Genomic DNA, 20,859 nt, shown 5'->3' on the forward strand with positions numbered 1-20,859 from the left:
AATGGTATTGCATTATATAGTGTGTCATAGTCTTGAAATTTGATCCTAATATACTAATGTGGAGTGAACCCATATGGAAACAAAAGTAGTTTTCTTTTTGGTTGACTGCTTTTGTTTGAGTATGAATTCTAAGCTGTTCATCCAACCATGGCATTAAAAATTCTAGTGCTTCAAACACAAGGCACAATAAAAAGGGTTTGATTTATGCAGTTTTAGAGCTTTCTTTGTAGAAGTTTTGTATAACTGGCTTGTATGTCACTTTTCTATCATATAGGAGGCTTTGATGGCAGCTGAGATCAGTCAGAAGACCATAAAAAAACACAGGATTTTGGTAAGTTAAAAACTTCAAAATAAAAAAAATATATATTTTTTGCTCTTTAGAACACTGCCTGGTGCTTTATATTCATCATAGGAATGTTTGGTTATTATATTCGTCTGTCCACATTATTCCAGACAATAGTTATACACTTTCCAACAAATGTTCAGATTCCTGAGGTCAGTCCCAAACCACAGAATGAGAGCACAAAATGGTGAACTTACAAATTGTACTACTCTTTGTTTGTTTGTTTGTTTGTTTTTTTACCTGCTGTTATTTTGGGTAACACCTAATATTATAGTACCTGAAAGTCACTAGAGAAAAACTAATTTCTTTTTCAGTTTTACTTTCTGCATAAGACAACACCTTCTTGTCTAGAATGATCAAAGGAGCCTATGGAAGGTGGTAGACACTAAATCCTGTTTAAATTCAGTGGGAAATGGGTACTAACTCCCATAAGCTATTTTAAAAATCCCTGCCTTTTACATAGTAGTCACTGTTTACCCCTGTATAGTTATTTTCCCTGTTGCTTGTGTGATCTTACACACAGCAATAAGGGGAAATAGCGATATTTTGTAAAATAGGAAAATATTATGAATCATCAAAAACCAGTCCCATCAAAAAGTCCTTTTTTTAATTGACTTAGATATTGAGTTGATGGCTTACCTTTCAAAGGTGAAATGTGGTATTTAAAGAATAAGCACAAAGCTTTGATTGAGATTTTTAATTCATAGTTAAATTGCAAGTGTACCCTGAAATTTACAAATAAATTCATTTTAGAAATAGCCTCAAAGTGTTTTACTTGTCCCAGTTTTGAGTGCAAAAGTCTGTTTTCTCCTTTAAGAGCTGATGGCATCACCAGAGTGTAACATGCAGGGAGTTCAGTTCCTTGCATGCTTTAGTTGCCTGTGAAACATAGAAACTGGAAAGCAAGTCTTTGTTGGAAAGTAAAAAGGGAAATGCTCTATTAATATATGGCTTGTAAAATGTGTTAGGTTAGGATGAAATCCAATCAGGGTCGGCTCCAGGGTTTTTGCCGCCCCAAGCGGCGCAAAAAAAAAAATAAATAAAAGCCGCGATCACAATCTGCGGCGGCAATTCGGCGGGAGGTCCTTCGCTCCGAGCGGGAGTGAGGGACCGTCCGCCAAATTGCCGCCGAATAGTTGGACCTGCCGCCCCTTTTCAGAGTGGCCGCCCCAAGCACCTGCTTGGCAAGCTGGTGCCTGGAGCTGGCCCTGAATCCAATTAATGCACATGAAGCCACAGTTATTAGCTTGCTGGGCCTGATTCAGATCCCACTGAAATCAATGGAAGAATTCCAGTTGACTTCAGTGGGCTTTGGATCAGGCCCACAGCAGGTAAAGTCCAAAGGGATTAAGTGGCAAAATATATTCAACATACACAGTTAAGCAGGCACAGGGTCATGTAACAGTTAGTGCCTCCCAAGGATTCTGTAGGTTGTCATAGTGGCCACACCCGTTCAGCACCACTTACACAGGATGCTAGGGTCACCTGATCTGCATAAGTACAAATCCAGTCCCCATACTCTTTTCCCAAACTGGCCTCTGCTTGCCACCCCAATCTAAACACGACTATAGTAGAATCCCTTACGTAGTTCCTTCACTAGTTAGGACCCTCAGCCCCTTTCCGTGCTATTGCTTGACGTAAGTTGTTCAGTGAGCCTTGTGTGTAGTCCCATCAGCTTCACCTGTGTAAAGCTGTAATATCATCATCTCTGAGCATTGATGTGATCACATCAGATAATAAATGGATGCTTTTTTTTTTAATGGCCGAAGTACCAAGTAGTGACTCAATTGAGGCACAGCAGATAATTTACAGCTGAGTAATGGGGTAAACTCTTGAGACAGGATTTATTATGTAAATGCAGACAGATCTCTACAGTAGCTTGAATAGCACTGGTGTGATTTAGTGCTTTTTAGATAATAAAGCCTGTAACTTAGTTTCCTTTCCCTACTTCTGTGTAATAAAATGAGCAGCTTGTTAAATGATCAGTAATTCCTCTACTTTATGGAGCATTGCTTGGAATTATGTTCTCAGCAGATGCGCTGCTTTTCTCTTCCCCCATACACCAAACCTTTCTTTTTGTTGATACAGAAAGTGTCCCGTGTCAGGGTCGACATTTTATCATCCTGATCTAAGTGACTCAAATGTTGAATGTCTAAATACACATTTTGAGCCCCACTCAAGACTTGGGAAGTAGTATATTCATCTCAATATTAGAGAAGTCATGAGAAATTATTTAAAAGAGTGTCATATGGTCAAGAGATGAGATTTTAAAGTAAGTTTTTCAGTGTGATTTATGTACAGGTGCTTATTTCTAAGTGGGAACAGGGGCTTAGGAAGAGATATCCCTGAGAAATAAGCACTGATGATTGACCTAACAAGCCACTGAATGTAAACAGAACTGAAAGGTTTATTACAGCAGTTAAACACTTGATTCTTCAAGAATGTTTGACTTTGTTTATAGCTTGTTTGTCACATTTTTACATTTTCTCTTTTATTTTAGGACATAGGCTTAGCCTATATAAATCATCTAGTGGAGAAAGGAGAGTATGACTTGGCTGCCAGGTAATATATTTAGGAATGTCTTTGCTGTGCATATGATTATGTATAATGCATGTGTGAAATAGATAAAGCAATCCTTGATTCATAGGAATCCAGTGATATTTGTTTTACCCGTGTCCTTTAATTTATATAGATAGAAACAACTGCAAGTTTGCTACTTTGATTTGTATCTTTCTAGTCACATAAATCATTTTAGCTGTTAGAAACATACTACACATATTTTAAGAATGGGATTTAATTCTTCTAGACCACATTATATCCTTGCTATTTAAACTATCATTTGAATCCACTTGATTTGTGTTATAGACTTATCAGTGTTCAGTTTACATGCTCAGAAAATAATTCACCATAATAATTATACTTCACACTTTATTTAGACTAAAAGTTTCAAATCTGGCTACATGAAGTGAAGTGCCTAAATCCATATTTAAGCACTTAAATAATTCTGGGTTTTAGAACTGCTGAACACCAGAAAACTCCATAAGTGAATGGAAGCTGCAGTTACTCAGAATCTCTACTAATTGAGAACTCACCTGTATATAGGCTGATAAAGGTAGCAATCTGTGTAGCTGATGAATTTTCCTTCATGCTAATAGGAGACCGCAAACTGCAGATTTGTTACCTGTGTTGATGACACCCAGATAATGGAATACAGTAGTAGAATATTCTTGATGTTTATTTTTTATTATGTGGGGATTAAAGTTCAGGTCCTGGATCAGCAGTGGCTGGCACCAGAGCTGGGATGGCACATTTTGCTGCTGGAAAAGAGGGTTTGAATATCACTCCTGTTACTCTACTGACCCTTTCTAGATGCTGAAGGAACGGTGTTGATATGCTCTGAAGAAAGTGGTATCCAGAACACCTTGTTTGAATAATGACTGCTAAAACACAGGGCCTTGAAAGGTGCCTGGTTTGGAGGGTGGAGGGAGTAGAGGGAACATAGCCAACACAATCATGTTTTTGTTCGTCCATACATGTAACTTTATTTGTAATTGCTGTCATTTTTCCCTCAGAAAATGTCAGAAAATACTTGGAAAAAACACAGAACTCTGGGAATTTGAAGTTTATAAGTTTAAAGAAATAGGACAACTTAAGGTAGGTTAACTCATCTTTCCTAACTGATGTGTTTGTGTGGTCTGACCAATGTTTATTCTATGGGGACTGAAGTTGACCAAACACATGTGATATCCATTGAGCCAAAATTTTATATATATATCTAACACGCAAGTATGCGCACCCAAGATGCGGTAGCCTGCTGCAAATTGGTTCTTAAAGTCAAAATGTAATCTATGAACAGCAGGACAGCAGTTGTATGGTTCTCATACAGGTTAATACATATATGTGAAGCAGTGTTTGAAGTGTAGCACAACTGTGTACCTACCAACATATTTTTAACTTTCTATCCCTTTTACCTACCCACCCCCACACAAAGGAGTATTTATTTATGGAGGGTGGGATTTTCATATGTGCCTAAGGTTGGTTATTCCCATTGATTTTCAAACACCCTTAAGGACCTTTTGAAAATCCGGAGTGGAATTCCTTTGCCAGTTTACCATTGCTGGGTTTAATGTCCCCTTCACAAAATTCTGAGCCCCCTCTGTAGAGCAGCATTTTTCCTTTCAGCACTAAAGAATAATTAAGTTGTAAAGTGACAGATTTCCCCTCTATTGGACACTGAAAACAGTAGGGAGAGGGAGAGCATTCTGTCCCTTCTTGGGTCTTGCCAGTACTAGCATAACGAACTAGTGTAAGAGTACACATTCTCTGTAAGATTCTCAGTTAATAAATTGCCCACAACATAAGCCTGAATGCAGTCACTCCCAAATGAGTAGAAAACATTATGCGCTCTCCCTTGTATATCACATACACACTTATTTCTGAATTTTATGTCTTCCTATTTAAGCTCAATGAGCCAAAAAGGACATATTATTAAGATCTCACAGCATGCAGTTCTTTGCTGGTTTTGAGCTATTTAGTTCCGTTCAAAGAGTGAAGGTGTTTCAACATTACAGTTTTTAGAAATGTTTGCGGGGTTTTTTTTTTTTTTTTTTTTTGGTAGTCATACTAGTAAGAGAACAGCACCATTTTTATGAGTTCTTAGTGGTTCGGTGCACACTTTGCCACATTGGAAGATGAAATCTCATGTTTGTCCCTCTGTATTTCAATCCGGTAAGGGACCTGAGTGCATATACACGTGAAATTGTGATATGCTGTCATCCCCCCTACTCCTGCCCCCTTTGGTTTGATTTTTTTTTTTTTTAGGGGAGAGAGGACATGAGTGGATGTTTTCTTGTCTCCACTTATGTCATCCAGCAGACCGTAAAATATAAAAATATTTGCAGCTTTGCTGCAAAAACCTCTTTGTTAAATTACTGCCTTTCTAAACAGTTGGCTGTTTTCACCCTTCTGAAAGCAGACTGTAGAAAAACATAAGCTGTAATGTTACATTATTTGACTTCAAGCTGCAGTTCCAACATATTCTTTTTTTCATTTCCCATTACAATTGTATATGGTCTTCCTCAGTTTTTTATGGTACCTGACTGCTATGAAAGGTTAATGAAATCAGGCCAATCCTAACTGGACTGTTTCCTGAAGTGGGTTTTGAATTCTCTTGTGTCTCATTGAAATATTTGTCTATTAATTTCAGTCAGGATTTATGTATTGTAATCCATAATCCAATCAATACACGTTGAATAAAATAGCTGATCCAAAATGTAACTATTTCTAATGTATTTTAGGGGGTTATGCTTATGGGTTGAGACAAAGGTGCTTTGCAACACTAAATAGGGAATGAAATCATCTTAGATGTTAGGTTCTGAGCTCTGAAATATATACATGGTCTACTGTCATGATAGAATTACTAATTTTAAAAGGGGTATCTTTTTTAAAAATAAAATCCTTCCTGTAAGGTGCTATCTGAAGTATAAGAAATGTTCCAAATTAATGTAATGTGCAAATGAGCAAAGTGGTAGTGAAACTAAGGTTCTGGGATTCCTCAACAGTGAAAGGGCTATAGATACAAATTCTGTAGTATTAGCCAGGCATTTTGCTATGGCCCCTAGTTCACAAGCCAATCAACTTCTAATGGAGTCCAGGCAAAGCATCCTTAATGTTTTAGCTGACAATCTGTTTAGCTAACAGATGATGCTGTTGTCCAGACAATTGATCTGATCCCAAGGGGCTTTAAGAATTTGCAGGACTGGCTTCCATATGCTGATTGGCTCATAGGGCCTTTTTGGTGATGTCACAGCCGTATACTGACTCATGGTTGGGATCCCCTCATGCACATGCAAAAAGTCTCTACCTATTACTTTTAAAAGAGGGAATAAGAGGAGGAAGAATGTTTGTGTATTTCCCCCTTTTGCAAACTACATTTCTGTAATGGGTCAAATGGTGCAGAACTTAGCTACTAAGGCATCCAAGTCCCTCGGTCTCTTTTTTTTTTTAATCCTGCCATCCCCAAGTCCTTCCCCCCCCCCCAAATTCCCCACCTCAACTAGGGATCTTAAACAAATCAAAACAAAATAATGACATTAGGAACTTTAACTCGGCCTTTAGTTCAGCTTCTTACGTGCCTTTTAAAGCAACTCAGCTGCTTCTTTATCCCTGTTGGGTGCTGAGGCAAAACTGCAGGAGGAAGCAGCATTTTCCATTTGAAGTCCCTCTGCTAACAATGGGACTTCAAAGGGAAAAGTACTGCTCTAGTGCTGTGGCCAGGCTGCAGGGAGAAAGAAGTGGCTGGGCTGCTATGCACTGAGGCTGTATTTAGGAATCTAAGGATTGCATTGCGATGTAGATCAGTTATTTTTGTTTTTAAGAGCCCTTGTTTAGGAGGCAGCTGAGGGGTAGAGAAGAACAGAATAGAAGTATGAGAAGAGCAGTTAAAATCGCCTCTCCCCTTCCAGTCCCCACGGCGAGTACACCTGCTTTGTCATGCTACTTCCAGATCCCTTTCCTATTACAAAGGGTCTCTGTGGGAGTATTGGGGCTTGCCTGTGTGGGCTCCCATCCTGCAAGCTGCCCTAATTTGTTATAGTTAATATTTCCAATTTAGATTTTCCAAAAGAAAATGGGAGCTCCCAGTGGCCACTAGGAAACAAAGGTCATCTAGAACAGTGGTTCTCAACCAGGAATCCGAGACCCACTGGGGACCGCAAGCCGGTTTCAGGGGGTCCGCCAAGCAGGGCCGGCATTAGACTTGCTGGGGCCCCGGCCAGAAAGATGAAGATCTGCTGTCCCCGAGCCCTGCCACCTGGGGCTGACGTTGAAGCTTGAGCAACTAAGCTTTGCAGGACCCCCTGATTGCTACCACCTTGTCTGGAGGCACTAGTTCCCGGCCAATGGGAATGTGGAGCCGGTACAGAGCCCCGTGGTTCCCCAGCCTAGGAGCTGGACCTACTGCTGGCCGATTCCGGGACGCAGCGCAGTGTCAGAACAGGTAGGACTAGCCTGCCTTAGCCGATGGGACTTTTAACAGCCCGGTCGCGGTGCTGACCAGAGCCGCTGCGACCCAGTGCTTTACATTCTGCGACCCAATATTGGGTCGCGACCCGCAGTTTGAAAACCACTGCTGTAATAGACCCTTAATCTCTGGCTGAGTTACTGACGTCCTCAAATAATGATTTAAAGACTTTAAGTTACAGAGTATCCACCATTTACACTAGTTTAAACTTGCAAGTGACTCGTGCCTCATACTGGAGAGGAAGGTGAAAAATCCTCATGGTTTCTGCCAATCTGACCAGATAGAAAATTCCTTCCTGACCCCAAATATGGTGATCAGACCCTGAGGATGTGGGAAAGACCCACACTGAGGAAAAAATTCTCTGTGGTAACTCAGAGCCATCCCCATCTAGTGTCCCATCAACTCAAAATAAGCATTAGTGCTGTTTGGAGAATTGCAACAAAAATTAAGTTTTGATGAAAAATGGCAATCAAAAAATGTCCCTGATTGTGTGTGTGTGTGTGTCCCATTTTCTGGCCTGTACCTAAACAGATGTTTTAGCAGGTTGTAGGTGAACTTTTCTGGTACTTCAGCCATGTGCCTCACAGTCACAACACATCCAAAGTGTGCACTGATAATCTGCTAATGTAAACCCTATTGCTATAATAATATCACTTTACATTTAGATAGAACTGTAGTGCATAACAATATGCTCTGCTATAATTACATGATGTGAATTGATCTCACCCCTGGAACATGCTCCTGTCTCTTGATTGTTGGGATGTAATTTCTTAATACCTTTATAGGACATCAGATCAAACCGTTCTATTCAGTGTTTGATGGAAAAACCATTTTTGAAGTTATAACTTAGTTTTGCAAGTTTTTTGGTGGTTGTTTTTACTTATTCCCAGCTTAAGCTTTGTTTGGACAGATGAGATGATACCTTGAAAAGTAAGTTTACTTTATTGTGCCAGATGAGTGCTTTAATACCCTTTCAGAAATGGGTAGCACATTTAGTCAAGTAGATTTTGTTGAGGTGCTAACTCGTAACTTGAACGTATAGGATTTTCCTTTCAAATGGCTGAAGCCAATGAGATTGGACTAGATGGCTCGTGTACCCAAAAGTTGTAAAACAATACAGAGATAATCCTCAGTACTAACTTAACAATTAAATGCATCTGTGACACACTGCCCCGTTGCAACATGAAGAAAAGCTTAGTGACACCGGGCAGATTTCCAATCTCACCTACATCTTTTCTCATGAAAATTCTTTCAAGTGAGTAATGGAACCCAGATCGGGACTATTTTAAGGTAAACTACTTAACATCTGAATTTACAGTACTTTTAATGTTTACCAAGGGCTATTCTTGCTTGTATACTTCAAATTGTTGGGAAAGAATTCGTTTTTGTGTATTCCATCTGAGGATATTTAAGCACAATAATTTATTTTAACTCCATGCTATTCTATTTCCCCCTGTAGGCAATTAGCCGTTATTTGCCAAGACGGGATCCAATTCTGAAGCCTCTCATCTATGAAATGGTCCTGCATGAGTTTTTGGAGAGTGACTATGAGGTACTGTGTTCCGACACATCCACATGTAATAGTCCTTATTAGAATATCATTAAAGAGCAATTTAGAAAATTGGTAGCCAACTCTACAGTAGTCAAATAGAGCACTGATGCTAGGTTTAACAACAAAGCAAGAATGAAAGCCAATAATGTTTGCAATAAACATTGAAATACTTATCAGTCCACCTCGTTTAGAGACCCAAGTGTTGTGTCTGGTTAATAATAATCATTATTATTCATTTGTTTAACAATACAAAAGTATATAGAGTCCAAAAGAGGTTACTCTCTAACTAATGGCATGATATGATTTATGAAGACAAGAAAAACAAAGGTGTGGAAAAGGGTGAATGGAGGGTAAGGTAAGGATGCTAAATGGCCCACACATTGTGATTTGTGTATTCTGGAAGTAACCAAAATATCTCTTCAGTCTCAGTCCAGGTAGTTTGGTGATTCTGAAATGTAGCAATTTAAAATGGTAGTAATGACAGTATTCTGTCATAGGGCTGGACCTTGAGAGGTGCTGACTGTCTTCAACTGAGGGCACTCAGTCCTTCATAAGATCAGAACCTTGCATCCCAATCCTGCAACTTAATTATGCAGTGTGGAGTGCTATGACCATACAGAGCCCCATTGACTTCAACGGAGAGGGCTCTATACAATCCACTTGTGTGTAACAAGTTGTGGGATAGAGACCTTTCATGGGAAGCTGCCTGGGTTTTACGACGTTGTGTTGGACTACATTTTTCAGAAAGCTGCATGTGCGCAAATCCCAGTAGAAGTGCACATAAATATGCACATCATTTTTTTCCAGAGCACGCTTTCAGTGGATGTGTGTGTACACCATGGGCCTTAAAAATGAAGGTCTTATCTTTTTTGCATAAAAATATGGACTCAGTGTCACTGTCAGTAAAAGTATATCTGTGGAAGTCTCACCGTTTATCCTTCTCTTTTTGGTTATTCCACATTTAAAAACAATGTTAATTACTTAAATTTATCTGTTTTGTCCAAAATAGACTGCCTCCTAGTACATCATTAGGAATTCTGTCTTGGCATACAGCTGGTGAAACAGTCTGTCGCTCATCCTACAAAGTCTTGTGTGCATAAAGTTAAATATGTTCACAAGTCTATCCAGGATCAGGGCCTAAAAAAGCAAAACTTGTACCCTCAATTTCATATTTTTGTGTATGCCCACAAGTGGGTGAAAAATGACTGGTGCAATTTTAGAAGTCTAGCTGAGGCTTTGGTGCTCTGAAATATGATTTAGGCAGTTCTTTCTATTTCTGTTAATCAATGATCACTTCCACTTTTAGGGTTTCGCAATGCTGATAAAAGAGTGGCCCGGAGATCTCTATAACAATGCGATCATAGTTCAAGTAGTAGTGGATCACCTGAAGAAAGACCCACAGAATAGGACCTTGCTCAGAACTCTTGCGGAATTGTGAGTGCATTTTAAACTCCTTTATACAAACCAAACTGTATAAAACCATCTTTATTGAATGGTATAATATATTCTGTTAGTATTTGACTGCCTACCTTGATTGAAATTACCATCATCCATTTTTTGGAATATCAACCACTTTCTGTTCCAGCTTCTCTGTGTAAATGTATTGATTGCAATCCTTAGCAACTCTTTTCTGGATGGAGTGGAGCAATGGGATGGAACAAAAATCACATCAGGCTACTAGTTTAATAAACTGTTGAAAATCATATTGTCCATGTTTTTTCTCAGTGAATTATTGTTCCTCGAAACAAGTAACATGTCCATTTTCATCCTAGTGCATGATTTTCTTAATTTCAAATGTGGATAGCTTTGTGTGTCATGACGTCATCTCTTTCAGATACACCTATGACCAACGCTATGGCAAAGCCCTTGAAATTTACCTAACACTGAGACACAAAGATGTTTTCCAGTTGATCCATAAACATAATCTTTTCAGTTCTATCAGAGACAAAATTGTTCTACTCATGGATTTTGATTCAGAGGTATGATGATTTTTAATGATACTTTATCTCTTTCTGAGCCATAAATATTTCAGCAAGTCAGAACTGAATGCCTGTTAAACAGAATGCTATAGAAGTGGGATTGTGTTCTATGGCTAAACACATTGGGAGGTGACATGAAGGCACTTACTATATTTGCATCATCTGGAGTCAGGAAACAAAAATATCATACATCCCTGAGAACAAAATCCTTCTCTCAAAATGCCCTAGTGGATATTGGCTTCTGTATTCTGCTTTTCCTTCAGCCACAGATCTCCTGTAAGGCATCATCCAGGGCTTTGACTGCTATAAGATTATTGCTGTGTTTCCAATCAAATTAGGAAGGTTTAACGAGCCAAAAAGCAACAAACATTTGGGGAAGTGGATTTAACCTCACAAACATTTTGGATAGTCTCACCACTTTTCTTTGTATGCAGCTGACTAATTTGCTTGCAAAAGTACAAGGTGATCAACCTAATTCCCAACCTAAGTCAGTATTCTTTCCTTGAAATTGGCTAGAATGCAGGCAGATGAACTTTTCTTGATGAATGAATGACACAAGCTTTGGGGGATGGAATTTACCCCACCCCTGGGCCGAAACTGCAGTCCCTCTGTTGTTGCTGCTGTAGCCTTGAGGCTGAAACATAGTCTTTGGTATGCTCGGTATCGTTCTTGGTATGCTGTCTTTACAAGTATTTAAGTACAGTGGGTCTATGATTTCACTTGAGAGATACAGTAGGTTATGTCTGAAGATCAGGGTATTGACATGAGATTATTCCTTTGGTGGTGGGGAACAAAACTGGATCCATTTGGCCACACCCCTGATGTGTTCATGCCTGCCCATACACTGGTCTACGTAAGGTTATCCTGTTAATTTGTGCCAGGGTTTGCCAGGACTGAGCCCTGGCACATCTTGATTTGGTAGTTCATAGCCCCAGCACCCCTGGGTTTGCTGGATCAGCCCTGGCACCTAATTGCTTGAGCCCCAGTACCTCTTTCATTACTAATTAAGCACTGCCTGGAGCCCAACTTACTTTTGGGGGGATTCTGCACCAAAAAATTAAAAATTCTGCAAAATTCCGCAAATTTTATTTGTCAAAATAATGCAATATAATCCCTTGAGGGGGCCACTTGGGAATCTGGGGCAAAATCAGTACTTGGTCCTACTAGTGAAGGCAGGGGGCTGGACTTGATGACCTTTCAAGGTCCCTTCCAGTTCTAGGAGATGGGATATCTCCATTATTTGTATTTGTATACCAGTTTCAATTGTTTTGGTAAGTTATTTAAACTACAAATACAGGGAAAAAAAGTCACAATAACTATTCAGCATTTCCTAAATACATGAAAGTTAAGTTACAAATACTTGGTAACTAATACCCTGCATTCCAGTTATAATCCTGGATTTTCATTTAAATTACATTACAGAACACCAAACGGGGGGGAAGGGGAACTAGAATGTCATTTTAAATTGCTCAGACTTTCACACATGAAAGTCATACAGTTTTGCTAATCATTGTGCTGGACCTAGCTGGGTACTTTGGGAAGTGCCTGTCCTGACATTTTATTGACTGCTTGGTAAATGTTTTATTTGCCCTCAAAAGTCTTTTATTTTTAAAAAATGGGTATGTAAAAATCTAACCCCATTGTGCCACTTTGGCACAGGAAAAAACGTGAGACAGTGCATAGATCTTCCTAGCTGATTCCCTTACTGTCATTTATAGGGCTTTACATCACTCTGGCAATGTAGGGGCCTTAAAACTTTTACAGGTTTTTATGCTGCTGGGGAAATTGACTGTGAGTGAGAACAGTTAACTAACAATAGAATAATTAATAATGTTACTATGTAGACAGGTTGCTACATTTCTGCCTCAGAGAATGAGATCAATTAACCATCAACCACAACATTAACAAAATGTGGGTGTTTTTTTTTTTTTTTTTTTACAAAAGCTTTTTTCTTTAACTTAAAAACAAACAATTTTCAGTAACATGATACTAATATTTAATTGTGGTTTTTTTTCAATTCTCAAGAAGTTACATTTTACTAGGCAGTCAGGCAGCTACATTTCTGCCTCGGGGACAGAGCCTTGTTCCTGCATAACAAAAAAGATCTATCCTCCTCCACGCCCCTTTAGCCGCAGTATCAAGAGAGAGGGACAGAGTCTCTATTGCTTGTTGGCCAGCCCCGCCCCCTGATGGTGATCAACGTCTCCCCCGCAGGCATGCACACCCAGCCCTCCTTCCCCGGAAGTGATTTGCATCTCTAAAGCTGCTCCAGGCACACTGAAACAGACGCACTGCTGGGCTGGCGGTGAAGAGACGCGTGTCCCCCCCCCACCAATTTCTTTTGGGGTTTTGTACGCGGAATGTGCAGACCATATGCATTCTGTGCCCCTGCATGCCATACTGGGGTGTGGATTTCCTATACATACCTTATCTGTAGCCAACCTGTCCCTTTGCAGTGTTACTACAATGGTTCTGCTACATAGGGCTGCAGTCTTCTGGGGCCCATGATGTGATGGGCATACTTGACATGCATGTTATATTGACTTCCATTGAATGCAGGAGCTTATGAAAAGTATACTTTGGAATATTTGATAAATTCCAGTTTGAAATAAATTAATTTCTCCCTTAAATACTGGCATTTTGCAGACTGCCATCCAAATGAATGCAAATGAAAAGTGTGTGTCTACAATATCCAGATGGTCAATAAGAGTCTTTCTGGATATCATATGCTGCTTTTGCATACCCATTCTTAGCTGAGCTCCTTTTACTTGGTTTACAGAAAGCAGTGGACATGCTATTGGATAATGAAGATAAAATTTCAGTGAGTATAAACACTTCATTGAGTTGTCATCGCTGACTGTCTGCACTACACATGTCTTCCTTTCTGTTCTGTAGGTGAGATAACTGTCTCAGGGTTCCTAACCCCCCCCCCCCCCTGCTTTTTTTTTTTTTTTAGATCGACAGAGTTGTAGAAGAATTAGAAAACAGACCTGAGTTACAACATGTGGTAAATATTAGTGTTTGCTGTTTATTTTTGACTGAATAAACTTTTTGCTGGAACTCTCTCTTGGAATACTTTTATAAATACAGTTAACTGTTGATATGCAGATCCATCTCCTACTGCAGTAGCAGGGAATAAAGGTACACAACATTGAAGTCTTTTAGCCAGTGATTAGCTACATGAGTGGGTGAGACACAGATTGGCTCCTCCGACCATTCTACTTTAACTTTGACCTAAAGACATTTGTAGAACAGTAAAATGATTTTTTTAAATGAATTCTTCTACTCTCCTGATGCCATACTGAGGGCCGTCACCTATGGTTCTGGATTGTAAAGCAGCCCAGTTTTGCTGTCAGTTACTTTTTCCCTTTCATCCCTCCTCCCGTCCTTACAGTAGAAGTGTTGCCCAGCGTGATGCTTTCCTTCCAACTAATACAGTGGAATATGGGTGTAATTTACAGATGCATTTCTCTGCTTGATAGAAAAAGTGAACCATTTGGATTTCCAGACCAATAACTTCCATAAAGTGTATGACTTATTTCATGCAGAACTACATCATCAACCGTAAACTGTATTAGGAAGAGAAGCTTGTCCTGTAGATAGGAGGGGGTCAAAGCTTTAACCTGAAGGGGTCATCTGAGTTGTATAATGGAGATCTAATTATAGCAGACACATGTATTAAGTGTAGTTTGGTGTCAAAGAGCCTTATAAAGCAAAGAGGATTAACTGCATGCCCAACAGCTAAGAGGCTGCATCAGTTTCAAAATATTGTGTCTGCTTCCCTTTGAATAAAAATAACTTTTAAAGTAATCCTCTCATAATTCCTGTTTTCCAGAGGGGAGGAGCATCACACATTCTACTACTTGCAGTTAATTTATAGTTTGAAATACCTTATTTAATGCATTTATTAGAGCATAAGCTTTCGTGGACTACAGCCCACTTCTTCGGATGCATATATGCATCCGAAGAAGTGGGCTGTAGTCCACGAAAGCTTATGCTCTAATAAATTTGTTAGTCTCTAAGGTGCCACAAGTACTCCTGTTCTTCTTTTTGCGGATACAGACTAACACGGCTTCTACTCTGAAACTTATTTAATGCTTTACACATTACATGCATGCCGTATTTTTCATTTGATCTCTCTCACAAAACTTGACCCATGGTCATCCAATCAATTGAGCTTATCTAGAAAAATAGAAACCTTCCCATAATGTTTTTCTCCTAGGTTTTTGGTGAAATAGAAAATGCAATAATTTTATGAATTAAAGAATGTCATATTGAGTAACAAAGAAAACACCTATCTCAAAGTACTGACAGAAATAGTTGCTTAGCAGAGCTGGCCTGGGATACAGCTATAATGGAGGTACTGTAGGAAAAACCTAAAGATTTGTATTCTATCCTGAAATGCACTTTTTGGTTCAGTCTCAAGGAAGTTACTAATAAGGTTAGTTTGTGGTGAAAGTTTCACAGTGTAGCCATTATTTTATGACTATTTGGTTCTGATACTTTTTGTTCATGCAGTATTTGCATAAGCTTTTCAAAAGAGACCATCATAAAGGACAGAAGTACCATGAGAAACAGATCAGTCTCTACGCTGAATACGATCGTCCAAACCTGCTGCCGTTTCTCAGAGACAGCACACATTGTCCGCTAGAGAAGGTAAGCCAGAGATCTAAGAGATGTCTTTCTTGGCTTGGTATGTCAGCCGCTTGCTGCATTGCAAATTTGTTAATGTGTGTGCCACTGCCCTCTACTGGATCAAAAGAGAACTGCTCAAGATACTAACAGCTAACAAAGCTGTTACCAATTTTTTAAGTTGTCAGCCATTTTTGGCTTTTTTACAAATGACAGAGTTCTCCAGTACTCAAGAAACAGAAGCTTATGGGTTTTTTTTTTTGAAGTAGAAGGTCATGAGTTCTGTTTTCCATGCTGAATATACATAGTTTAGCTGTTGGCCTGTGTACAGTCATTATGTAGCTCTGGCTTGTAGTAAGAAATCAAGAATCATATTGCAAAGTTTAGGGCTTAGTTTTATTGCTGTGACAGCATGGGCTTTCAGATGCTAGTATACGTATGAAGTAGACAAGTACTGCACTCATTTTACAAATCAGCCAAGTGAGCCACAGAGAAAAGATAAGATATGATATAACTAAAGCCACAAAGGCCCTGATCCTGCAAGCAGTTATGCATGAGAGCAACTTTACTCATTTGAGGAATCCCATTAAAATAAATGAGACTTCTGATGCATGTAAAGTTATGTGTGTGCACACGAGTTTACAGGGCCAGGGCCAAAGTAACACCTCACATTGATTCCCGTTCTTGCCCAGCCATTCCAGTGTCTTCTGAGGTCAGACTAGATTATCTAATGGTCCCTTCTGACATTAAAATCAGTGAATTCTCTGGATCCCTGCAGCTCTTGGCCCCAGTCTTTTCCCATCCTGACTTTGCCCAGTCAGTCCCAGTCACCTCCCCTTCCCAACTCCCAGTTCCCCATTTTCTCCTCACCCCCTGACAGTGTCCAGTCCCAGTCATGCATTCCCCCCCCCCCCAGGGTTCTTATTCAACTTCTCTGCCCCTCCTCCATTTGATTCTTCTCCCACTTTGCCTTTGCACTGCTTGGGCATAGCAAGGGGGTCATTGACAGCACAGAGCGGTAGGTTCCCTGCTCTCAGTTCCTGTGCTCAGCCCTAGCATGGCCTGCAGCAGTCTAGAGCTGCAGTTGCAGGTGAAGTCCTTCTCTACCCTGGGCTGGGGCATGCCCAGTGTTTAGCTGTTTAGCTGTGAAGCTCTAGCAAGTCTCTACTGAGCATGTGCAAACAGCAGTTTTTCAAGGGCTTATAATTAGTTTAGCCAAATATGGTCATATTTTCATTGGGATGGCAAAAGGCACGTCCGTAACACAAAGGTCACTCTCGTGCCAAATTTCAAGTTTTTGCTTCAAGGTATGGGACCTCTAGAGCATTTTAAAGAAAAGATTGCTAGAATTTTTAACATGGGCAAAACAATATTTTTCCAAAACCTTGATCCTGGCTGAATCATTTTGGCTGAAATTTAAAAAAAAAAAATAATTATGGGAAATTTCAGCCCAAGCTGTTAATATGGCAAAGCAAATTTATAAAATTATAAGCAAACCAGGGTCTTGGGAAGTGTTGAGCAACCTTAATAAATAGGCTGGGCTACCAGCCCTGCTTATAATGAGTGCAAGTAATTGTTGTTCCATTATGACTCGGTGTATCATTATTTATTTTAGAGAAAGAAGTTTGAAGAAAAAAATCTCTTGCTAAATTAATTTTGAACAGATTCCCTGAAGTAGAGTTAAAAATTGTGAGCGCCCATAATAATTTTTTTCTCCAATTTGATTTATATCCGCAGCTTCTTCATAGGGCCAGATTTTTCTCATGATGTCATGCACATATTGCCTTATTTTTGAGATAAGCATCTGAGATGCAGATTTCACCTATAGTTTTATAGTTGACTTTGTATAATGTACAACATATGATTCACAAGTATTTCATGGTTGTAGGTGCAGTGATCATGAATACACAAAAACTTTGCAGATACATGTAGGTGTACAATGGCTGCAACTAGTTTTACAAAATTCAAACAAATAATTTTATTGCATACAATTAAATACAATACAACAATAAACCATTATTATGCTAATCTGCCTAGCAGAAGGGCATAGTCTTGGGCATAAGACTCAGTGTTACTTTGTTGTTGATTCTGGCTCCCATGTAATGCATCCAGGATCAAGAGTTTACTGAAGTCTTTTACGCTAATTTCATAGTTATCCTTTACATCTAGCTGTAAAGGGGGAAAAAATTTCATAGGAAAATAACTGGCACAAGAGTTCTAACAATGCCAGATGAACCATTTCACCATGTAAAATGGTCTGAATTTTTATAACATACTCTGAATGTGGATTTAAATTATAAATGCTCTTTCAGAAGGAACTGTTAAGGTCTATTTTGGGTAATAAACCATGTTTGAGAAAATTCATGTTTATATAATCTTTGCTTTAGAAGATGTATAAATACATATGTCCATAACAATCATAACAGTTTGAGTCTCTGATCTCCTCTGTCATATTTTTCTTATTATTTCACAAAAGGTAAAGTAGCATACACAATACTATATTCCATTTAAAAGTGATCAGCAAGCTTTTCTTTAACAAGAAGGTCAAACAAGTGATATTCAATTCAAGGCCAGATAGTATGGTTATATATGTAATATAACTTTGCACTTCTGTAGCGTTTTCTGTCTGAGAATTCTAAAATACTTTACAAAAATATGCATGAACAAAACCACAGAACACTCTGTGACATGGGTAAGTACTTTTTATCCTCATATTACAGAGACCCAGGTAGCTTTTAAGTACCTTATTCAGTGTTGCTTTGTCTAACTGGGAGAGCCTGAAACAAAACCATGATCTTCTAACTCCTCATCCTGTGCTTTAACTACTTGACCATATTTCCATCATGGTACTGAGTTCTTAATCATTTCCACTCCCTCAAGGGAAATTGTGGACCAATTCACGTATAACACCTCCCATTGACTTCAATGGGGCAAGGATTTTGTCCTTTGTGTTTGGGGTCCTGGATGATTGCCCAGGTCATCTATCCCTAAAGTGGCCCTCAACTAGGGTGACCAGATAGCAAGTATGAAAAATTGGGATGGGTTGGGAGGTAATAGGCGCTTATATAAGACGCAGCCTTGATTTTTCGATACTATCCCTATGAAATCAGGACATCTGGTACCCCTACCCTCACCGTGTGTAGACGTAATGATTACATTATCTGTACATTTTTAAGCAAAATATTTTACGAGTTCTCCTTTCATTTAATTGACATTATAAACTCATAAGCCAGTGCTGTACTTGCTTTACTTTTTGTGTAACAAACAACACTCTTTCCTTCCTTTGCATCAGAGACTTTGGGAAATGTTTTCTCAGGGCTTGTCTTCACTACCGGGGAGATGGACACTGCTGCAATCGATGCAACGGGTGTCAATTTAGTGGGTCTAATGAAGACCCGCTAAATTGACAGCAGAGCACACTCTGGTCGACTCCAGTACTCCAGCTCCCAGAGAAGAGTAAGATAAGTCAACCGGAGAGCATCTCCTGTTGACGCAGTGCAGTGAAGACACTGGGGTAAGTCGACCTAAGCTACGTTGACTCCAGTTACACTAATAAGCTTTGTGAATAATGTAACTTAGGTTGACTTACCCCGGTAGTGAAGACAAGCCCTTAGAATAGCAGCACTGTAGAGTTGGTTGAAGTTGTTGTTACACAAAAAATGCCACATTAGGTTGTTTCAGACTTGTTTGTCAATCTAGTAGACTAATTACACTCATAATATGGTCTTCTGTCTGAGGGTCATGAAGTGCCTTAGGATACAAAATAAATGAAATTAAATATTTTTTAGAAAACTTAACTGTTCTTTTAGGTCTGTCACAGCCTGGTGCATTATTGCCGGAGTCCTGGAGCTGTCTGTGAAGTTCTATTTGTTAGGTGCTGTAGTTCTTCAATACTTTAGCATGAATTTTTGAGTGGGCTACAACTGAGCTTCCATTTGTATGCAAACAAATCATTTTCACATATGATTTTGTGCGCCACCACTTACAGATACAAATGATAGAATTTACATTCATAAAATGTGCAAGACCCATTTGTGCTTCAGTTTTTTGGGGTAAATGACTTTTTATTCATGTATATTCTATCCCCTGTATGCACAAGTGATGCTGCAAAAAAACAGTGTGCACAAATTTTGCAGATGCACAACTGAAGCCATTTTGCTCTGCTTCTTGGCTGCAGGTGGAGCATGGTGTGACTTGGGAAGATCGTGGAATGGGCAGTGCAAGAGTGGATTTTAAGTGTGAGAAAAGAACACTACGTTCGAATGAAAGTCCCTTAAACTCCACAGATCTTGTTTACATTTACTAAATGCATTTTCAATAAGAAAGTGGAGAGTGAAAAGAGAAAAATTGCCAAAGCAGTTTACAAATAACATTATTGAATTTACCATCACTCTAGCCCTTCACACTGCTGAGAAATAATGAGGAACAAAAATTTACAATTTACCAATGTTTTCCGCTCCAATTAACCAGATGTCCTGTATAAATTCCATAGACCCATATTATAGATGCATAAATCCAATCTCTCACTATCAATCAATGGTAAACTGGCCAGGAAGAAATTATTTTCTTACTTAAAAACCTATCTGAGAGGGGAAAACAGCACTATTATTCAAGTGCAATTTCACAGATGTAGTATCGGAGAAACTGCAAGAGAAGAATTTACGTTCTCTGCTTCCCTCTACAGGGAGCATTATAGATGCAGTAATATTGAAGAACTGGCTATTTTTACCTTATGTTTCCTTTCACAGTGGAAAAAGACTGGTTAGCTGTGTTTATACCCTTATTCACTTGTTTATTTGGGTTTTTATCTGTAGATAGTGTGGAGAACTTCTTGGTCTGACTTTGAGTATGACAGGAGGTCGGTTTCTCTCTGTTCTGTGTTTCAATCCATACAGAGCTATGTGAGAGGGGGAGGGAGACTCAGTCCACCCCTGTATCTGTCTTTAATCATGTATCATTCTCCTTTTGATCTCCATGAATCAAATTCCCTACTGGTATAAATTGGCGTAGCTCCATTGAGATCAGCATTGCTGCACCAGGGTACCACCACAAAGATGTTGACTTTCATCCTCTGATCTTACTGATGTCTGAATAAAGGCCTACTAATATATCTTCTAACATTTGCCCTACTTTCCCTGTGTGGGTGAAAGAAAACCTCTTATTATGGCTTAGTCTATTAATACAGATCACTTGATATGTTTCCTCTTTTGCCTTCTTCCCCATTCTTTCTCTTTGTACTATATGTAACTTATTTAGCGTATCTGCAAATGTTGGTCTCTTCATTCTGCCTGCTGACTGGTTTCAGGGTGACTTTCTCCAGTTCAGGATGTGG

General features: G+C 39.2%; 1 protein-coding gene across 2 annotated transcripts in view; it reads left to right on the forward strand.

Moving 5' to 3' along the window:
- The window catches only part of VPS41 (VPS41 subunit of HOPS complex), a 141,967-nt gene that overhangs the window by 97,954 nt on the left and 23,154 nt on the right, over positions 1 to 20,859 (forward strand). For both annotated transcript variants that reach the window (XM_054019212.1, XM_054019214.1), the window contains 9 exons: positions 275 to 331; positions 2,844 to 2,905; positions 3,916 to 3,997; positions 8,824 to 8,916; positions 10,223 to 10,350; positions 10,751 to 10,895; positions 13,675 to 13,716; positions 13,852 to 13,902; positions 15,414 to 15,551. In XM_054019212.1, coding sequence (XP_053875187.1) covers positions 275 to 331; positions 2,844 to 2,905; positions 3,916 to 3,997; positions 8,824 to 8,916; positions 10,223 to 10,350; positions 10,751 to 10,895; positions 13,675 to 13,716; positions 13,852 to 13,902; positions 15,414 to 15,551 — 798 coding nt within the window. The remainder of the gene's footprint in view (positions 1 to 274; positions 332 to 2,843; positions 2,906 to 3,915; positions 3,998 to 8,823; positions 8,917 to 10,222; positions 10,351 to 10,750; positions 10,896 to 13,674; positions 13,717 to 13,851; positions 13,903 to 15,413; positions 15,552 to 20,859) is intronic.

The sequence above is a fragment of the Malaclemys terrapin genome, chromosome 2 (genome assembly GCF_027887155.1).
Source record: "Malaclemys terrapin pileata isolate rMalTer1 chromosome 2, rMalTer1.hap1, whole genome shotgun sequence".
Lineage (NCBI taxonomy): Eukaryota > Metazoa > Chordata > Testudines > Emydidae > Malaclemys > Malaclemys terrapin.